General features: G+C 33.3%; 1 protein-coding gene across 2 annotated transcripts; it reads right to left on the bottom strand.

The window, feature by feature from the left end:
* Positions 1 to 854: 854 nt before the first annotated feature.
* RGTA1 (RAB geranylgeranyl transferase alpha subunit 1) lies at positions 855 to 5,983 on the bottom strand. 2 transcript variants are annotated; one of them, XM_078305485.1, is made up of 8 exons: positions 5,711 to 5,983; positions 5,243 to 5,402; positions 4,804 to 4,970; positions 4,190 to 4,294; positions 2,982 to 3,713; positions 2,510 to 2,681; positions 1,681 to 1,867; positions 855 to 1,336 (listed from the first exon to the last, which is right to left on the bottom strand). In XM_078305485.1, the coding sequence occupies exons 1-8, from the start codon at positions 5,821 to 5,823 to the stop codon at positions 948 to 950; spliced, it is 2,025 nt and encodes a 674-aa protein (XP_078161611.1). In that variant the 5' UTR covers positions 5,824 to 5,983; the 3' UTR covers positions 855 to 947. The 2 variants fall into 2 exon arrangements, with proteins under 2 accessions (XP_078161611.1, XP_078161613.1); XM_078305487.1 differs by having other exon boundaries at positions 4,804 to 4,966; positions 5,711 to 5,929.
* Between the last annotated feature and the right edge of the window lie 13,303 nt (positions 5,984 to 19,286).

The raw sequence follows: 19,286 nt of genomic DNA, 5'->3' as shown, positions 1-19,286 counted from the left end.
CCGCATGCAGATCTGCTGAACGACGCTCGTCTCACTACGTGGGAGTGTCCTGCGTGCGTCTGTCGGGCTGAGGAAAAAAAGGGAGCAAGCTCCTCGTCTCGTAAGGCTTAGACCCCAATTGTATGTTGTTGTAGTATTTTATGTTTTAACTGTAACGGTTTGTATAATTGATATTTGAACTGGTTGTTGCTGTATGAATTTTATGTTACCTTATTCTATGGACTCGACGGTACTGTATTATTTAGTAATGTATTTGAATTTTAAATTCCTGGATTTATTATGAATTTTAATCCGTTTTTCTTCACAAAATTATTCAAATCAAAATACTAACATTTCTCTATAAAAAAAAAAAAATAAAAAAAAAAACACACACACACACCCATGAGGCGCCCTGCTGTGTGGCGCCTCACTTGTGCTTTGGGCCGCCCCAGGGGGTAGCGCCTCACAGGCTTTTTTGGGCCGCCCGAAGCCCAGGCGGTCAGGGCATTTTTAAAAAAAAATTGGGAGCAGGGGCATTTTTAAAATTTTGATTTGTTTTAGAGATATTAATAAAAATCGCCGGAAAGATTATCATACTGGTGTTTATATTTTTTAATCAAATGCTTGTGCCATTACAAGTGTTCATATATTTGGACACACAACGTTAGTCACGTTTGCGCCTCGACGTAAAATTTCCATCCTACTGATCACTGGTAGCTGGTAGCTGGTAACTGCGGTTAATAGCCACAGTACCCTTTGTTTAACTGGTAGCTGCGGTTAATAGCCACAGTACCCTTTCAAACAAAATTTAATAAATATTAAGAATAAATAATTACTCAAAATTACAAAGAAATGGAAACGAAAAGATAGTAATAGAACCAAAAAATGCAACTTTAATTCAAACAAATGCATCAGTAATTGAGCACAAAATTCTCACACATTTGTCCCGATTCCTGAGCAAAAAAAAATCAGTTCAAAGACTTTCCATCTAACCATCTCAGGCAAGGATTAACCTTCTCCACCAAAACCCTAAACCTCTCGTTGGCAACTGGATTTCCCTGCATGTCCAATTGCACCAATTGCAAGGACTTGAACAATAAAACAGCCTCCCAGAAGTCCCCAATTTGAATATTCTCCCTTGCAAGCTCATTTATTATTTCAGTTGCATCGTAGGTGTGGGACAGCGGAGAGGCACAGAGATACCTAGTAGTATCAACTGGGTGGGACCCAATTTCATTGAAAGATAGATCAAGAACCTTCAGTGATTTTGAATATTTTATCGGCTCGAGTGCTGTAAAACTCGTTATTTGATTGTGGCTCAGATTTAGACCAACTAGCAGTTGTAAGGCCTCTAATCCTGAAATAGGAAAAATACAAACTAAATAACTAACAATTATCATATATAGTAATAATAAAAAATGGCAACACCACAGAATGTTCTGTATGTACCATTTGCAATTTTGGATCAGTACCAGTTGCATTTTGGTTCATACTAAAAGTGCCTATTTAACTGCTCATCTACAACTTTCTTTACAGATGGGACCCCCTATGTCACTATTTAACTGCTTAATCAAGGCTAAATGAGAACTCCTTGATTATTAATCATCAAAAGGTATCCAAAAAAATCCTGCACATATCCTAAAAATAAGTGTGGACTGATATGGGTACAGAGCTGTAACAATGTCCTTGATACAAAATTACCTAATACAGATGTGAGATTGTTGTGGCTAAGATCAAGTATCTGGACCCACAAGAGCCGTTCTGCAAACCCAATTCGGGTCAAATTCAATCCCGAAAAATGTATGCATAATTGTGGATTAAAATAGCTGAAGCTGGGAGTTTCACATTTACTGCAGTACTTCACCACGGAATCTTTGCTAGAAGTCAACTGCACATGAAGATAGAAAATACTAGCTCAATTTTTGTATAGTACTTTTGACAAATATAACTGGTTAGTTTGCCATATTTATAGCAATAAAATTTGGAGTTATTTGTAGAGCCCCAGGTTGGTCTTCAGGACACCACTATGTTAATACAATGGGGTTATTTGGAATTTCTAAAAATAAGGTTTACAAAAATTAATGGTTAGGGATCAAATTGAAGTAATATTAAGTGTGAAAAAAAGAAGGAAAAAAAATGTACAAGCATATTGTGGGTACCAACCAGAGTGCAGCTTACCATCTTAAATGAAATGACTACATTAAAAATGGTCGGATTTTCAGACTAGTTCCTTTAAAAAAAAAAAACATATGAAATGTAAACAAAACTATATGGGCTATTAGAACGTACTAACCAGAGTGCAGCTTACCATCTTAAATGTAATGACTAACTACATTAAAAATGGTCGGATTTTTCAGAAAAATAAAAAAGGAACAACATATTGAATTGTAAACAAAACTATATGGGCAATTAGAACGCACTATCACTTATTATAGTACCACATTTGTAGCATACCCAAATTGTTAAAAATTCGACAATTTTATTGGATCAAGACATTTGCAGCTTCAAAGAAGTTCTCGGTATATGCTACCTGATCCAATAAAACAAGGCTTCTTTCATCTCTGTAGTATCTAGTGTGGGGCACATCCAACTTTATTAAGTCATCAAATAGATTTAATGTCTCCTCAAAATAAGAATCCCCTCCGGGTTTTATTGAATTGTGTGCACCCAATAGTCTAGCCAACGTCAGCTTCACAAATTTGCTGAAAGAAACAGAATAAATAATCAAGATGATATATCCATTTGGAGTTGACTACACTTACCCTTTTTCTCAACTTTTCAGTTCTTAACAATTTCTTGATTGAAGATTAATTTAAGTATCAAACAGGAAGTTCTAATATTGTTGCTAAAAGCTTGGTAATGTACTGGCTTGGACTGGTATTTAGGTGGTACCTATATTCAATAAAAGCAGAAACTGAGTAATATATCTAGGGCAATTTTGGTACTTTGTTAAGGTCAGCATAAAATGAATAAAATTAAATAACCTGTACAGATCTACTAACCTGTCTTCTTCACATTCTAACATCTCTTTAAAAAGTGCAATCTCAGCAGACAGAGTATCCAAATGCCATTTTACATCCTCTCCCACACTCTCATCTCTCATCCCCGGCCAATCATAAGAAACAAAATTAGGAGGGATTTCTCCTAAGTTTTGACATTTCTCAAGGCAGTCCCACAAAAACGGCTCCTCAGAACAACCTCCATCCTTCTCTTGATGATCCATACAGCTCAATTTGACAACAAATTTCAAATGCACAATGCTCCCACACAAATTTACACCAATTTCAACAGAAAGATCCTGTGAATTATCAAAATCTTCATTGAAAATTTCCACAAAAGCACCCCAAACTTTTGACTTTCTGGAATTATTTGCTGAAAGAGGTTTCCAAGTGACATGTTCACTGGATACCGCCTTTGAATTAACTGTCACTGTGGCCAAATTTACACCATCAACTTGTTGGTTGAAGCAGAAGATTATCGGGAATCTTTCACACTTCTCCTTGAATATTGAAGAAATATTAATATTGCATCCGTCAGAAGGCCATGAAGAAACTAAATGTGGTTTATGAGGTGTAGAGGTCTGATCGAGAAGCCATAAATGGTAAAACCAGCCGCTTTGGTCACTTGGGTCAGTAAAAAGAGCTTGTCTAACTAGTTCAAACTCGTCTGACAAAATATTTTCTCGTTCAAGGAATCCCTTCACCTTATTCCTTAGTAGGTTGGAAAGAAGCATGCTGCATTTTTGAAAAAAAAAAAAAGGAAAAACAAAAATTATATGCAAGTATTCCGGGCTGGAAAAATGCAAGCTGTTTTTATTCACCTTATCCCACACAAAAGTTAAAATTATAGTCCTTTTGAAGTATATTACTAGCTAGATAGCACCTTCTTATTGATATAAAGGGGAAGCTCATCTATCAGTTGAATTATAACAAATGGATGCAAAATTAACAAATGCTCCTTTTGGACCCACAACTTTCACATTACCACATTCCTTTACCTCGCAATGTAATTCATACTCAAAGGGCCTTACTTTAGAGCTATCTTAACCCACTCTATATATGAGAAATTAAGAGCCAAATTATTACTACGAATTTCAATATAGCAATGTATTGATTCAGATGAGTTTACAGTTTACACACAATTTAAACAACTATAGTTAACACTGTAATTTAGATATAAATTCTTCAAAAGTGATAGTATAATCTCTTACCTCCTGTTGTGCCATGCTGAGTAATTACTAAAATTTGTATTAATCATATCCATGGTAAATTTAAGCTCCTCTTCCTCTGACACATCCTTTAATCTTGCAATATATCTGAGAGAAAAAGACTATTACAAAAATGCAATAACTTGATTTATCCTTACAAAACATCATATTACACCATATTTTCCTACCAACTACAGAAAATATGATGTATATCTAACTTTTTTTTTCTTCAGTTTTATTAATATACCCAAATTTATCCCCCATCATCAATCTTTTATCTCTGCAATGGAAAAAAAATGAGGTACAGTTTGGGCACTTGTTTGGGAAAAACAGAAAAGGACATGGGTGCATTTTACAGTACATGCATAATATCTTGCATAAGGATGTGGGGTATATCTATCTTTACAAGGGTACCTACTCCTGACTAGAAGACCAGAAACCATAAATTAAAAAAAAAAAATACTGTAATAAAGAAATAAAAATCACATCAGCAAATGTAGGGCTTAGACGTGAAATATTGGAACATTTATGTTATGCATCAGAAATCATCCTCAGATAACACAGGCATGAACTTCCAAAAATACAAACAAGGTTAAAAATTGCAAAAAGCAAATTACCTACGGTAACTCCATCCATGGAAATTTCTGGCATCAGCTTTAAGAAGCATATCTAACAGCCGAAATTCATTATCAAAATTAGCCGGTACCAGTTTTTGTCCTAAGACCCATTTCCTATGGTACCATGCCCCATATGACTTTGGGTTTCTTCTCAGTGCAACTTCTACCTTAAAATTGAAAACAAATTAAGAAGGATGTGCAAATCATAGCAATATAAAACCAAATACTAATTGCTCCACATCATGTACTCTGATTTAACTTATCAGAAACATGCAGAGCTACATGATTGTGATAAACATTACAGACAAGGCTCATTTCAGCTTTTTTATTACTTCTTAATGATTGCACTATCTATTAAGTTGCACATTTCAAATAAGAAAAGATATGAACAGAAACTTTAAACAATTTTGCAAAAAATAAAAGGACAGAAAAAACTCACCATCCTCAGCTCATCTTCTATGGCAGATTTAATGGTGTCTGTATCAGAAACCTCCTTTAAATTATGCTGAAATGCAAGCTTTCTGTAGTTCCATCCAGTGTAAACCTCTGGATTTATCTCTAATAACTTTGAGCTAACTGAAACTGCCTCTTTTGTATAGCTATGTCACAGAAAAAATTCCTAATCATAACAGGTCGTGAGCAATTATGAATTATTAAGTTATGCTTGAAATAACTTTCCCTTATATTTCTGAAAATATATTATCTATCATAATACATCAAATAAGCGTTAAAATTGGATCTGTAAGCTAGGTTCAATTTATCCAAAGTCTACTGTTTGGTCGTTTTGTTTACAACCCCGTGTTAAAGATTAGCTTCGAAACGGAAAGCATCAAAGCTGAGTCCGTATTCTTGAACAGTATTAATCTAATTCACAGAAAGATACAGGGTTTAAAAAAAAAAACAATACACGTGATTATGGTGGAAATGAAGGAGCTGAGACTGTAGCTCCCGAAGCCGAGTAGACTTGGCGGCGGCGGCTGGATCCTCTTGTTTCGACGCTTTTCTCGGGCGTCCGTGCATTCTGCGCTATTCTCTTTCTCTCACTTGGTCGATCGACCTAACGAAAATGGAAGGAGGAGATCGGATCGACCGATCAGGATCAGGGAAGAAAAGCCTCGACAAAAACAGAAAGCAGATGGAAGAAATAACAATTAGGAAGAGTCCGTGTCCCACCAGGTACCTGATGGTACAATCAAACATAACAGACGGCCCAGATTAATCTCAGCTGGGTCAAATTCGATCCGGTATTCCGGTGCCTATTACAACAAGGGAAAAATTGTGAGATTGCCACTCAATAACATTGAAATTGGGAGATTGTCACTCCATACTTCAAAATTGTGAATTTGCCACTCAATAACTTGTTAAATTGGGAGATTGCCATTGTCACTGTATTAATCTTTAAAAAAAAAAAAAAAACATAATACTTAAAATACCCTTGATAAAAAACATAACGAGGAGACTCTTCCCCTGGAGAACCCTAGCCTCCTCCCGTCCACTGCATTTCTTCTATTCGTTGATTTTTTTCCCAATTCTAAATAAGTGAAACTGCTATGAAATTGCAGTACGAAAGATCACTAATAAGTGAAAATTACTGCATAGTTCGAAGATCACTAATAAAGCCTTGATTTCCCCTCTTATCTAGACTATGCAGTACCGAAGATCACTAATAAAGCCCTGATTTCGTCTCATATACAAAAATCCCGGCTCCTGTTAAATGCCTTGATTTCGCATCTTTTATTGATGCCTTGATTTCGCCTCATATACAACAATGACCTTGATGCCTTGATTTCTTCCCCGACAGCATACACAATTTCTTTCGCCTCATATACAGCAAGGGAGAAGAATGCATTATTTAACTTGAAGACAACAAAACAGGTTGGTACCAAGGCCTGTTACAGTGCCAGTAATACTATTAGCAGTTATGGCAGTTGAGTTAGTTAGTGGTTATAGTTGACTTGGTTAGTTAGTGCCTCTCTGTTAGTTAGTTGTAACTAATAACAGATCATGGTAGTTAGGTTGTAACAGCTTAGTTTAAGCTAGTTAATACTTGTAATCAATCCTTATAAGGAGCTGTAATCAAATTGTGAAAGTATCAATGAAATCATAATTCTTCTCAATTTTTCTTCTCTCTTTACTTACCAGTACATAGCTACTTTATCAAATGCCCTTAATAGAGCATTCTAAAATATTATGATTTATTATTAGTTTTTTTTTTTTTTTATACATATATTGTAATATTATGATTTAAATTGTGTATGCTTATTGGTTTCATCTCACACTTGCAGAAGGCTACTTTTTTTTTCCTTCATTGTAAAAGTCCAACCTTATTTTTTTGATACATGTCCTACTACTATTTAAAGTGTTATAAAGCCAAATGGGCTCTATTTTTTAGGCTTTGTATTATTTCAGGATAATTATTTTTTTTTTAATCATTGACGGAGGCTGTTAAAAACACATGGAAGTAAATTTTCCAAGGTTGTAATATTGTCATGGGTCATTTTGTAAGATTATAATATTTGGAGGTCATTTTGCAAGATTGTAATATTTGTCATGGGTCTTTTGTAAGATTGTAATATTTGGGGGTCATTTTGCAAGATATTGGTATGAACTCTCATTATGAACTGTTGCACTTTTTTGCGCTCTCTTGACGAACAAGAGATGATGCAACTTGCCTATGGGTCTGATTCGTATGAATTCAATTTGAGCTTGGTACAAGAGATGAACCTCACTATTCTGGTGCTGTACCGACTTTTGGTATTTGTTGATCTCTCATTTAGCCACAATTAAGCCTCAAACAACAAATGAGCAAATCATTTTTTTTCTTTTGAAAAGAGGTGGCATGTGAATAAATTGTCCAGTATTTTAGCACTTAGTGAGAAAAATTAGTTTATATGAGGTATAAAGAAAGGAAAACACAAAGAAAAGAAGATAAAAATTTCTATGCATGATCAAAACATGCACAATGGCATGCATGTTCTTTGCTAGCCGTGTTTAAACCAAAGCTATATCTCTTGCATACATCTTTGCGCCAGTACTTCCGGTCTCAACACAATTTAGAATGCATAAATAGGTACGAGCACAAAGAAGAAAAATACTAATCATAATCATAATCAAGCCATAATAAAAAACTTGCAAGCATCTATCCCATAATAATAATCTTGCCAAAGAAGAAAAATACTAATCAAAATACACTTGTACACTACTTGCGCATAATTACAATCAAAATCTATGTAATGCTGCAACTACTGGCATAATTCAGATTTACTTCTGGTTACATCTGCTTCTGCGTTTGATTTTATCAGTGAAATTGATTGAGTGTACCTGTTGCTATATAAAGAGAATTGGACCTCTCAAACCTAAAAAAGGGAATAAAATGATTCAAGGAATGTACGGGAAACAAGTTATTCCATAAAGTTAATTATATGTGAAAATGTGACTAATATGCAAATCATACTCGTAATTCAGAAGCATAAGAAAAAAAAACACCTTAAAAAGAAAAGAACCAACCAAAAAACATTTAGTGCAATATAATGCTACCATGTTAATTGTTTCACCTCCAACTCAAAAAAAGTAGATGTCTTATTGTAATTTGGACATATATTGCAGATAAGCTCTCTACAGCTCACTAATTACAACCCCTAATTACAAATTGAGTTATGTCTATAAAATATTTAATTATAGACCTTAATTATCAATAATATAATATATAGACAAATTTAATTAAAGGATAAAGAAAAATTGAGTTTACAAATTGAATTATGTTTCTGAGCCGCCAAATTGAGTTATGTTTCTTAGGTCTAACTGTCTAACTAATCTCATTACTGTTACATCTCTAACAGCTAACTAATCTCATGTCAGTTACATCTCTAACAGCTTAACTAACATCATTAGTGTCTAACTAACATCAATGCATAACTGAATCGGCTTGTGCTGTTATTCCTATTATAACCTATTGTTCCATTAACTGACTATACTATTACAATAGATGCATCTACAAAATCCTTTGCCGATAATCTATTACCAACCTGGTACCGTAAAACCTAGAGATCATTTGTCAAAAATTCAGTACCTTTTTGTAGTTTATGCATTTGTAGAATACCATCTGTGGATTTGCTGTGGTACCGCTCACAAATCTCTTCACATCAATCACTCGGCTGGGCAGCGGTGGACAAAATCAATTGCGTAGAGTTCCCATGGGAGGACTGATTTGAGCGATACATGCTGATTAGATCGGACTGAAGGAGGCGATGGCAAGGTACTGGAGGAGTTAATGTTTAGGGTTAGGGAGGAGGCAAATTTTGGAGCAAATTTCATACAGAAATGGAGAACGAGGGAGAGGAAGAGAGTGCTTACCGGAAATGGAGGGCTTTGAAAGGGCAAGGGAGGCGGCTGGAGGCGCTTCTTCTTTTCACGCGCTAGCTCAGGAAAGTGGATAGCGGAGCTACGTGCTGCGCAAGAGAGGAGAGATCTGTGATTTGGAGGGGCGCGGAGGGGTGCTAGGATGCACAGAGAAGCGCCGGAAGGGGACGCACGGAGAAGCCTGGATTGAAGAGGAGGAATCTCACGGAGAAGACGATTTGAAGAGGAGGCGAACATTGAACTGGAGGTATGCAGTGAAAAATAACAAATTAATTATATGAAGGGTAAAATTGGAAATACAAAAATACGTATTTAAAACAAAATTTTTCAGATTATTTTTAATTAAAAAAGTATAAAAATTGTATAAGAATGGCAATCTCCCAATTTAAGAAGTTATTGAGTGGCAATTTCACAATTTTGAAGTATGGAGTGGCAATCTCCCAATTTCAATGTTATTGAGTAGCAATCTCACAATTTTCCCCACAACTATAGGGGCTGCTTTGAGATTCGTGCCAAGTACAAAGAACGGTTCCAATTTGACACTTGCACCTCAGGTACCTGGGCTGATATGCAAGGAACCGGCGGGTATAGAATTCATATCTTTGCATTAACGAAAATGGGCAGATGATTCGCAAATTCGTATCCTCTGCATTAACTCAAAGAATCTTCTCAGTTAATGAATTCTGATCATTCGATTTGTTTTAAAATTTGTGCAGATTAGATCTTCATTAATATTAAAGACCCTCTTATATCATAAGCAGAGGTCGGATTGGCTCTGTTTAAAATTAGATGGTTGAGATTTATTAACTCAAAAGATTCATTTTGAGTTAATGCAGAGGATACGCATTCAATGATTCGCTTCCTTTGGATTTTAGATCCGATCTGTTTGCTAGTATCTTAATGGCTCCGTCATTACAGGCGTATACTGTTGTGTTGCTAAAAAAAAAAAAAAAAAAGTTGAATTTGAGTTATTAATTTCAGTTCAAATTTTGGATCAGAGTCAATAAAGAAATATTGTACTACATTTAAATTTTAATTTAAGATATTTTATTTATTTTTTTAGAAGAGATTTTAAGAAAATATGAAAGTATTAAATTTTAAAATGGTTTTTAAAAAAAGTAGATGAAGTGTCTTAGAATTTGAATGTATTAGAACAATTACAATCACGATATTTATTGACTCAGATTCAAAATTTAAACCGGAATCAATAACTCGGATCTAAATATTTTATTTTTATTCCAACAACACAACAAGAATTATAAAAAAAATCTAGCTTGAAAAATATTTTGTGATACTTCTATTACATCTAAATTATAAAATATTTCATATATTTTGTTTTGCTCTCAGATACAACATCTATTTACCTAAAAACTTTTTACAATTCTAATATTTTTTTTTTTGAAGGTCAGCTTAAAACTGACACTTCCATTGATAAAAAGTTATTTACAATATAAGTCCTAATTCCAGTTTATTTATTTGATTACATGTCCCGCGTTACAATTCTAATATTTTAATTGGAAAAAAAAAAATTGACGAGTCATTTGGCGGCTTCGCCACCGAACCATTGGTTCGATTGAGCGAATGTCTCTCTACCTCCTTTGAAACAACTGTTCGATAAAGTTGTTTTTTTGTAAATTTCAAACTAACTGTGCTGATTTCATTTGAAGATTTTGTTTATTTTCATTTAAAAAAAATCTGTATACTAAATTCACCTGAATTCTGATCGATGGTCGGGAACTCAAACAGTGCATTAGTGCAGATGATGTAGATTCCCAAATATGATAGTGACAAATGCCGTGATATCTTTAGTTGAGTAGAACCAGAGTGTTCTTAAGTTCATCAAGCCTCTTGGTGAACTCAAATCTAAAATCTATCTAATCAATTTCAAATGATGAATCCGAAATGTTGAAATCCGTTTATCTTACAAGTGATGCGTCTACATGTGAAATTTTTAAACATTCGAATTAATTTAGTATAAAGTCAATTGGTCAAAATTAGAAGGTTAATAAATTAATTTTAATGCATTCATTTTTTTGAGCGTTTTTTGACTGCTTGATTTTATACTAAATTAATTCGAATGTTTAAAATTTTGACATGTAGACGCATCACTTATAAGGTAGGCGGGTTTCAACTGTTCGAATTCGTCATTTGAAACAGATTTGATAAGTTTTATATTTGAGTTTCACCAAGGAGCTTGATGAACTTAAGAACACCCTAGTTCTACTCTTTTTAGTTACCACTTATAATTCAAATTTCTGATCTTACTATTGATTTTTGAGAAATTCATAAACTAGAAATGAAGCAATAGTACAATTAGCTAAACGAAAAGATTTAAAACTGTAATTATTCAAAGATCAAAAATTCAAAATATACTCACGACTTTACAACTTCTGCGAATCTTTAAAAAAAAAATAAAAGAGAAAGAACGCGCACAACCAACGAGTTTTGCATCATTGATTCTGTACGGCCTATCTATCTAATATGTTAATTAAATCACTTCCATTAGATAAAAACTGCACTGGGATAGCTCTCATTAGCAGGTTTTCTTTAAGCACACAAAGTTGTTTTTTTCTGATTCAAAATTTTAGATCATTTTTTTGGGAGTTCAGAGTGTTTTATCTCTTCGATCTCTTGATTCTCAAACAACTACATATAACTCAACCAGTGAGTCTATGGTACTATGCATAGCACGGATGGGTCCGTACCACGGATTAATATCTTTGTTTTTTTAATTATAATGGTCGATCCGAACCGTTAAACATGATTTCCATATAAATATGTACGTGCAAATCAAATTTATATTTTATTAGAATTTTTTTATTATTTTTAAAGTAGATAGAAAATCACTTGATCTGAAAATTCTGGACAAAACAATGATTTTCTACCTATACAAAAAATATAAATTTTGGTCTGCAAGTACATACTCATATTGAAATCATGTTGAACAGTTCGGATAGACCGTTAGAATTTTAAAAACAAAGATATTGAATTGTAGTACGGACCCATCTGTACTATGCATAGTACCATAGACTCACTCTAACTCAACTTGTGTTAAATTAAAATTAATCAAAGAAAATCCAGATAGAAAAATTATAGGATTATACTTTCCATAAATAATTTCACTTATCAGCATGTGATGTAATTAATTGAAGGCCAACAAATAGAACAAAACTAAAAAAAAACACATAAATTAATTGTAAATTTATATATGACTACATAAATTGGGCTCCAACCATACACAATTGTACGGTTCTTTCAAGAACTTGAAATCAGGATTATGCATTTTGGTTTTCATGTTGTAGTAAAATGTCGCTGCGCTAGTTTCGTCACAAAGTCGTGGCAAGTACAGTTTGTTACTGTAACTCTTACGTGGCACTGATCTTGCAATAGAAGTTCTAGGATCCAAAAATAATGTCAGATCCCCTAAATCTTCGAGTAGAGTCCAAGACATCTTTGATCTATCCAACTTGTAAACTCGGACATAATTCATGTTAACTGCTCGAAACACAGAGATTAAGTCACCGCTGCACTCTAGCAAGTAACAATATTCTGAGGCAATCTCAGGTGCCTGATCTAGATCTGAATAAATAGGCGACGGCTTATCGAGAATTCTCCATGTGTTGTTTTCTGGATTAAAAACACCAATGTTACCCAATCTACCCAAACAATAGAATTCTCCGTCAATGAAAACTGGATTGTTGTCAGCCATAGGAAATGGACAGTTGTTGACGAATTCCATATGACACCATTCATCTTGCCCATAATGCCATGTGATAATTGTGGTATATTCACCTCTAAGTGGACCGACAAGTGCAAATACCACACAATTATTCGAAGAGTTTGGTGCACAAGACATTGCGATACCACCGTAGGAATAACGATAATCTAATATCGGGAGATGGTGAAAATCATTGGTGAGCGGATTTAACAAACAAAGCTGTTTGTAACCTTGTAGTGCTAGAACCCACCCGTCTTTGGAGAAGAGCAAGCGGATTGACTCTTTGGAATTAAGGTTCTTCAAATTTAGCATAAATTGTTTGCAATTGAAAGGATTGTACATTTGACATGTACCAGATTTTTTTGGGCAATACATAAGCCACACTAGTTCTTCTTTGATCGGGTTGGATAGGTTAGCCCATGGCTTGCAAACTGCTCGAAGGCGACCGGAATCCTTCAAAGGTAATTTTTTTGAAATTAACTGCACTATGTGTATAGGCAGATAATTAGCCAATTGCAAAGAGATAGCATCTTTTCGGTTTTCATTTTCTTTTACCTGTGAATGTGAGCTTTTTTTATAAACCAATTGGGATATAATAAATTAAGTTGGTAATTACTAATTAATTATTTATTTATTTAAAATAATAATAATTGCTTAATTACTAACAAAATTAGGAAAATATAATTAAACATACCTCAATACCGCACGCATTGGTCTCAGATGAAATACAAATTTCAGGCTTGGAGACAGGTGGCCTATAATTAAAATTATAGTTAGTTTGTCTTCTATGTCATGCCATAAAATTAAAATAACACAAAATATAAAAAAAAGAAAAATAAAATTATGTATAGTCTTTAATAAATATTGTGACATATATATACCTCAGAGGTAGTAACCAATTGAAAGAGCAATAATATTGGTGTTGTATTGCCTCTTTAGGTAGTAATTTAAAACTGATGGTTTGATTATCCAAGCATATTTTGTAGAGCCTTGTCCCATCATAGCATGACAACAACTGATAAACACAATTTCGGTCCATTTGAGCATCCTTTGCACAAAACGACTGCCCACCTCTACCATGCGAATCGAGAAAAAATGCACAATCGCCAATGCTCTCCACTCTCACCCAATTAGTTTTTTTTCTTGTTATTTCTAACTTGGAAATATCAAGATCAATAACAGTTTGTGTCGTACCAGGAAAACATGTTCTCACAAGAAAAAGATCTCCACATGACTCCACCAAGTGCACAAGACGTCCAATTCCAAAAAAGGGAAAACAGTGATTAGGTTTATTATTCATGTTTAGAGTTTTCACATAAGTAGTACCGGCATCCGTCGAAAGAGATGCTATGTCGATTATCTTTATACCGTTTAGAAGAACAACATATAATTTTTCTTTGTACTTGAGCATCGTTCTTACATGAGTGACATCTAAGTCGACAGGCAACTGAGTCCATTCTGTATCGCCCGGATGGCAAAACAAAATAAAATTATCTTCTTCGCCAAAGAATATGATGGTGCAGTCAAGAGAAGTTGGTGATGATGTTAAAATGCACAATTTAACGGATGCAAACGACTCCTCATCAATAGGCGGAAGATGAATCTTCTTAAGCGAGTGGATGTTCAACAAGAAACAATCGTCGGTTAGATCGCTGACTAAAAATAACCACTCTTCAAAGTGAGCCAAGCACAATTGCCCCTCCATTGCCGGGATTTTTCTTTCTTCAATACTTCCATTTAAGGGATTGATCAAAGTTTGAGTTTCTTTTTGTGATCCAGATGTTCTAATTAGCCAAGCTTGATCGAAGACCATGTTTACTACCTTCTTGATCAATATAATTACCTAAGTTTAATTTCCAACATATATATTAGAAGACTTGTTAAGTTGTCAATTAATAAGGGCAAGGAAATATATAAATATAGAGGAGGGTTCAAATACCTCCATTTTTTGTGCCTCCATCATGCCTCCATGTTTTAAAACTTTGATAACTCAAGATTTAAAACTTAAAAGTCAAAATAAAACCGTTAGATGTGATCTATGTTATTTTCTCTATGTGCTCATAAAAAATTATGACATTTCAATTTTATTTTTATGTGAATCAATAAGTTCAAAAATCAATGTCTATAAATCATCCAAATTAGTGCATTTTTTACAAGCTCTTGATGACAATCAAAATAAAATTGAAATGTCATAATTTTTTACATGTGCATAGATAAAATGATGTAGATCATATCCAACGGTTTTATTTTGATGTTTAAGTTTTAAATTTTGAATTATTAAAGTTTTAGAAAATAGAGGCATGGTGGAGGCACAAAAAATAGAGGCATTTGAACCCTCCTCATAAATATATATGTATATATAACTAATAAAAGATATCTCAATATATAATTTTCCCTAGTAAGCTTTTAAAGGGGTATATTTTTGGATTGAATCTATTTTTGAGAGAGATTGAAGCTCCACCTTATCAGTTTCCTTAGTTAGGAGTTATTAGCTGGTGCAAGTTCTAAATTGGGTCTAAGGTATATATAGGAATCTAATTTTCACGTTAGATTAAAAATATTATCGTTGATTTATCGTTTATTTTTTGTTTGGAGACAATCAATTTAATTATATTTCTTATTTATATTAGGAATCAAATTTACATAATAAAACACTTTGGGTTTCATAATTATTAATTTGTAAGAAATGGATTTCAGAATTACATTTCTTTAAAGTTATATATTTTCTAATTATGAAAACAGTTGGTATGATTGTGCATATGCAAATTACTTTGAAAATTGAATAGGTTGTAATTAATATGTATATGAAGCAAGAATTATTTGTAAATTAGATAAGATATAATTTACCACTAGAAGCGTAACAGGAGCAACAGAAGAGCGTGTGGCCTTCCTCTCTCCTCCTCTGTGGTCAAAATTGCACAACAATAGCAACTGCTCTTCTACCAGTATTCGCACAAACAGATGAAATTTCGCGAGCCGGTGTGCTAGTATCACGAACTAGCCGTCCTCTCCTAGTTTCTTTGAATTTCTTCTTGCTTTCTCTCTCTCTCTCTAGTGTTAGGATTTCCTCTTTTGCATTCGTGAACGCGCATAAGCAATTGATGGATGCTCATCACATCAGCCCGTCTTTTATAGAACCTATTAGCATTTTTCTAAAAACTGCATTTTACATTAATAACAGAGATAAATTAGAAAAGAGTGGAGAGTGAATTTTGAGAGGGTGCTATTTTGAGAGCAACAATTATATTTTGGGAGGCACTATTTTGAGAGCAACAATTATATAATTTTAATTTTTAACATTTACATTTGTGCAATTATAATTAATTTCTTTTAATGGCTACATCAAAAATTTACATTTGTACCTCTTTTGTTTTATAGAGATTTGAGCAATTGAAACATACGCCATTGTTTGTTTGATGCACAGAGTGTGAATCTTCCCCTAAGATATTTTTGTATTACCCTTTTTTATAATAAAGAACAGAAAAATATAAATTATATATTACCCTTTTTTTAAGCCTATACTGTGTGTTTATTATTTGCAATTTCTAATTACTAATTTTAGGTTGTTATATATAACAGCGTTTCTACGAAATGTAAACATGTTATATATCTTAAATTGGTTTGCATCCTAGCTAGTCCATGGAGTTGCATCCAGTGTGTAAATCTTCGTTCATGAATGATCCATGAATGATCCACTTAACCATCACACGAAACTCAACACGTAACATGAAATTTGTTGGTGTTGTATATAATATATGCTGTGAGACAACTTAATTTTGTATTCATATATGTATAAGGCTAAGGTGCTATTGTTAACATAAGGCTCTTTGTGCTAAGGTCTAAAAATTTTATCGTATCAACTTCAAATTAACTTTGATTCAAGGAGCTCACTAAATTAGTTATATAATGAACTTGTAGAATACCAATTTTTACTATTTTTTATGATTTATGAAAGAAGATGAAAAATAACTTAAAAATAAAAGAAAATTACCAATGTCTTAGGTTATTTTTTTGTCATCTTTCATAAATCATAAAAAATAGTAAAAAAAAAATTTTAATTAGTAAAAATTGGTATTCTACAAGTTCATTATATTAGTAATTTACTGAACTACTTAGATTGAAGTTAAAATTTTACGATATGTTTTTGAGACTGTAGCACGTAATGTCTTATGCTATCTATAGCAGATGGTGCACATAATGACGCAGTTGCTCAGGCAGATCTCCCGTTACAACCGGTCCATTATCAAGCTCGCCATCAACTGTGATGACCTAATTAACTGCATTTAAATTACATTTTAATTTACATTAATTATTCAGATTCTAGCCAAGTGCATTTCAGGAATTACATTTCATTTTGATTTTTTTTGAGAAAAACATTTCATTTTGATTTTTTTTTAGAAAAACATTTCATTTTGATTTTTTTTTGAGAAAAACATTTCATTTTGATTTTTTTTGAGAAAAACATTTCATTTTGATGCATGCATGATGCACGTGTATATCTTATAGATCTGTATAGCCAAGATGATGCACAAGATTGTGAGCTTTATTTAGTGATTGAATTGATAGGTGAACACTCAACAGATGAATAAATTAATTTGTGCCAAACGAATAAATTTATTTGTAAGTTAATTTTGAGGATTGGGATCAAGAAATTGACTATATTGTTGGGGTTAATAAATCTGATATATATATAGGTGGGACATGATCCAAATTTTATTCTTGTTAAAAACAGTTAGTGTTGATCATTCCAACACTAGAGGATCATGTAACACAATAGATGGTAAAAGTAACTCTTTCAATGTCATCATCCATTTAGTCAAACTGATGTTGAAGAATCGCTCAATATATACTAATTGTTCTTAAAATTTAACCGATAGCAAAGGAGGAGAGCCATCAACACCATTGGTTGGTTATTAGACCAAACGGTCGATAAAAAGTTCAAACTATTTACAGTGCTGCCCCTAATTACATATATCATCTCTGGGAAAACACACTCGATGGTAAATGAGCGATAGTAAATGTGTGTTTTGTACGTAGTAGTGATTTGAGAGATTAATTTTCAGAATACAATTAATTGTATGCTAGCTAGCAAAAGACGTTGTGTAGCAATCCAATCGTGGCAGAATCATATGATCAACTTTCTTATAATGATATTGCACTTGTAGTAAAAGATTCCCCGAGCTCTCTAAAAGAACACCATTTGAAAGTTTAAACAGCGTCGCAAAGATCAAATGAGGCTGGGAAAAATGCTTAATTCATGTTAGAAGGCTCATGCTTAGTACAAACACCAACAAGGTGTTCGGCACGAGTCAGGGAGAGATCAATAACCTGTTGGGGCTCATATATATATGTGATGCGCCAAGTGAAAAATGTTGTTGAATTTAATGAGAAAAGCATTTCTCAAAAAAAAAAAAAGAATTTAACGAGAAACGCATCAAATATCAAGTGATGGTTTTGATTTATCGTTTGAAGCTAATTCAATAAATTAGAATTAAATTCACAAATAAATTGAGCTCAAATGACGAATTCAAACCATTAAAAATTCATTTATTTTGCGAGTGATGCGTAAATACGTGAAAATTTTAAAATTTTGAAATAATTTAGTAGAAAATCAGGTGGTCAAAATTAGAAGTTTGTAAATTAGTTTTAATACATTAATTTTTGGGAAAATTTCCGGTGTACCCATCAAATTTTTTGAAATTGCCAATTTACCTGTCAAAACATCAAAATATCCTATTTACCCATTCAAATTGAACTTCTTTTCTTTTATCTCCATTTCTTCATAAATATATTATTTGTCTTTTATTAAAAATCAAGTTGACCAATTTATCCTTGTCTTCTTCTCTGATATCCTGAATGTGCTAATTGATTTGACTATTCCAATCAGAGATCAATCTTGTTTATCAGCAAACAAACCTGGGATGGATATTATTGCACGATCCTGGGGTGAGCGTTATGGCAAAACCCCTCTCAGATCTTTTATACCGATTGGCTGCTTTTTTAAGTGAATTGGATAAGATCGCCTAATAGAATTTCAACTAAACTAAACGATTGAGACAATGATATTTTGAATTGAGATAGCACCTTACTTCTGGAAGGGAACCGTTTAAGTCCTGCCTCTAGTTGATCTTTGTGTTCAATGAAGAAGGTCAAAGATTATAGTAATTGGTGCTTGGAGTCAGAGGCTTCTTGATGGATTACTTTCTTTTGTCGTTTGGTCATTGATAGTTAACAAATGCAAAAGTCTTTCAAGTTATACTGAACGAATAACTTGTCTTTGATCTAGTGACAAAGGCACATGGCTCCCATATGAAAGGTAATAGGTTTGAAATCCACAAAGTGAGGAAATCTTTTATAATATATATAGGAGTTTGAAAATGTATTGAGTGATTTGACCTCCAACTCA

Source organism: Carex rostrata, chromosome 7 (genome assembly GCF_964058835.1).
Source record: "Carex rostrata chromosome 7, lpCarRost1.2, whole genome shotgun sequence".
NCBI lineage: Eukaryota > Viridiplantae > Streptophyta > Magnoliopsida > Poales > Cyperaceae > Carex > Carex rostrata.
The sequence above is the reverse complement of the archived record's forward strand: the minus strand, read 5'-3'. Positions and strand labels throughout refer to the sequence as shown.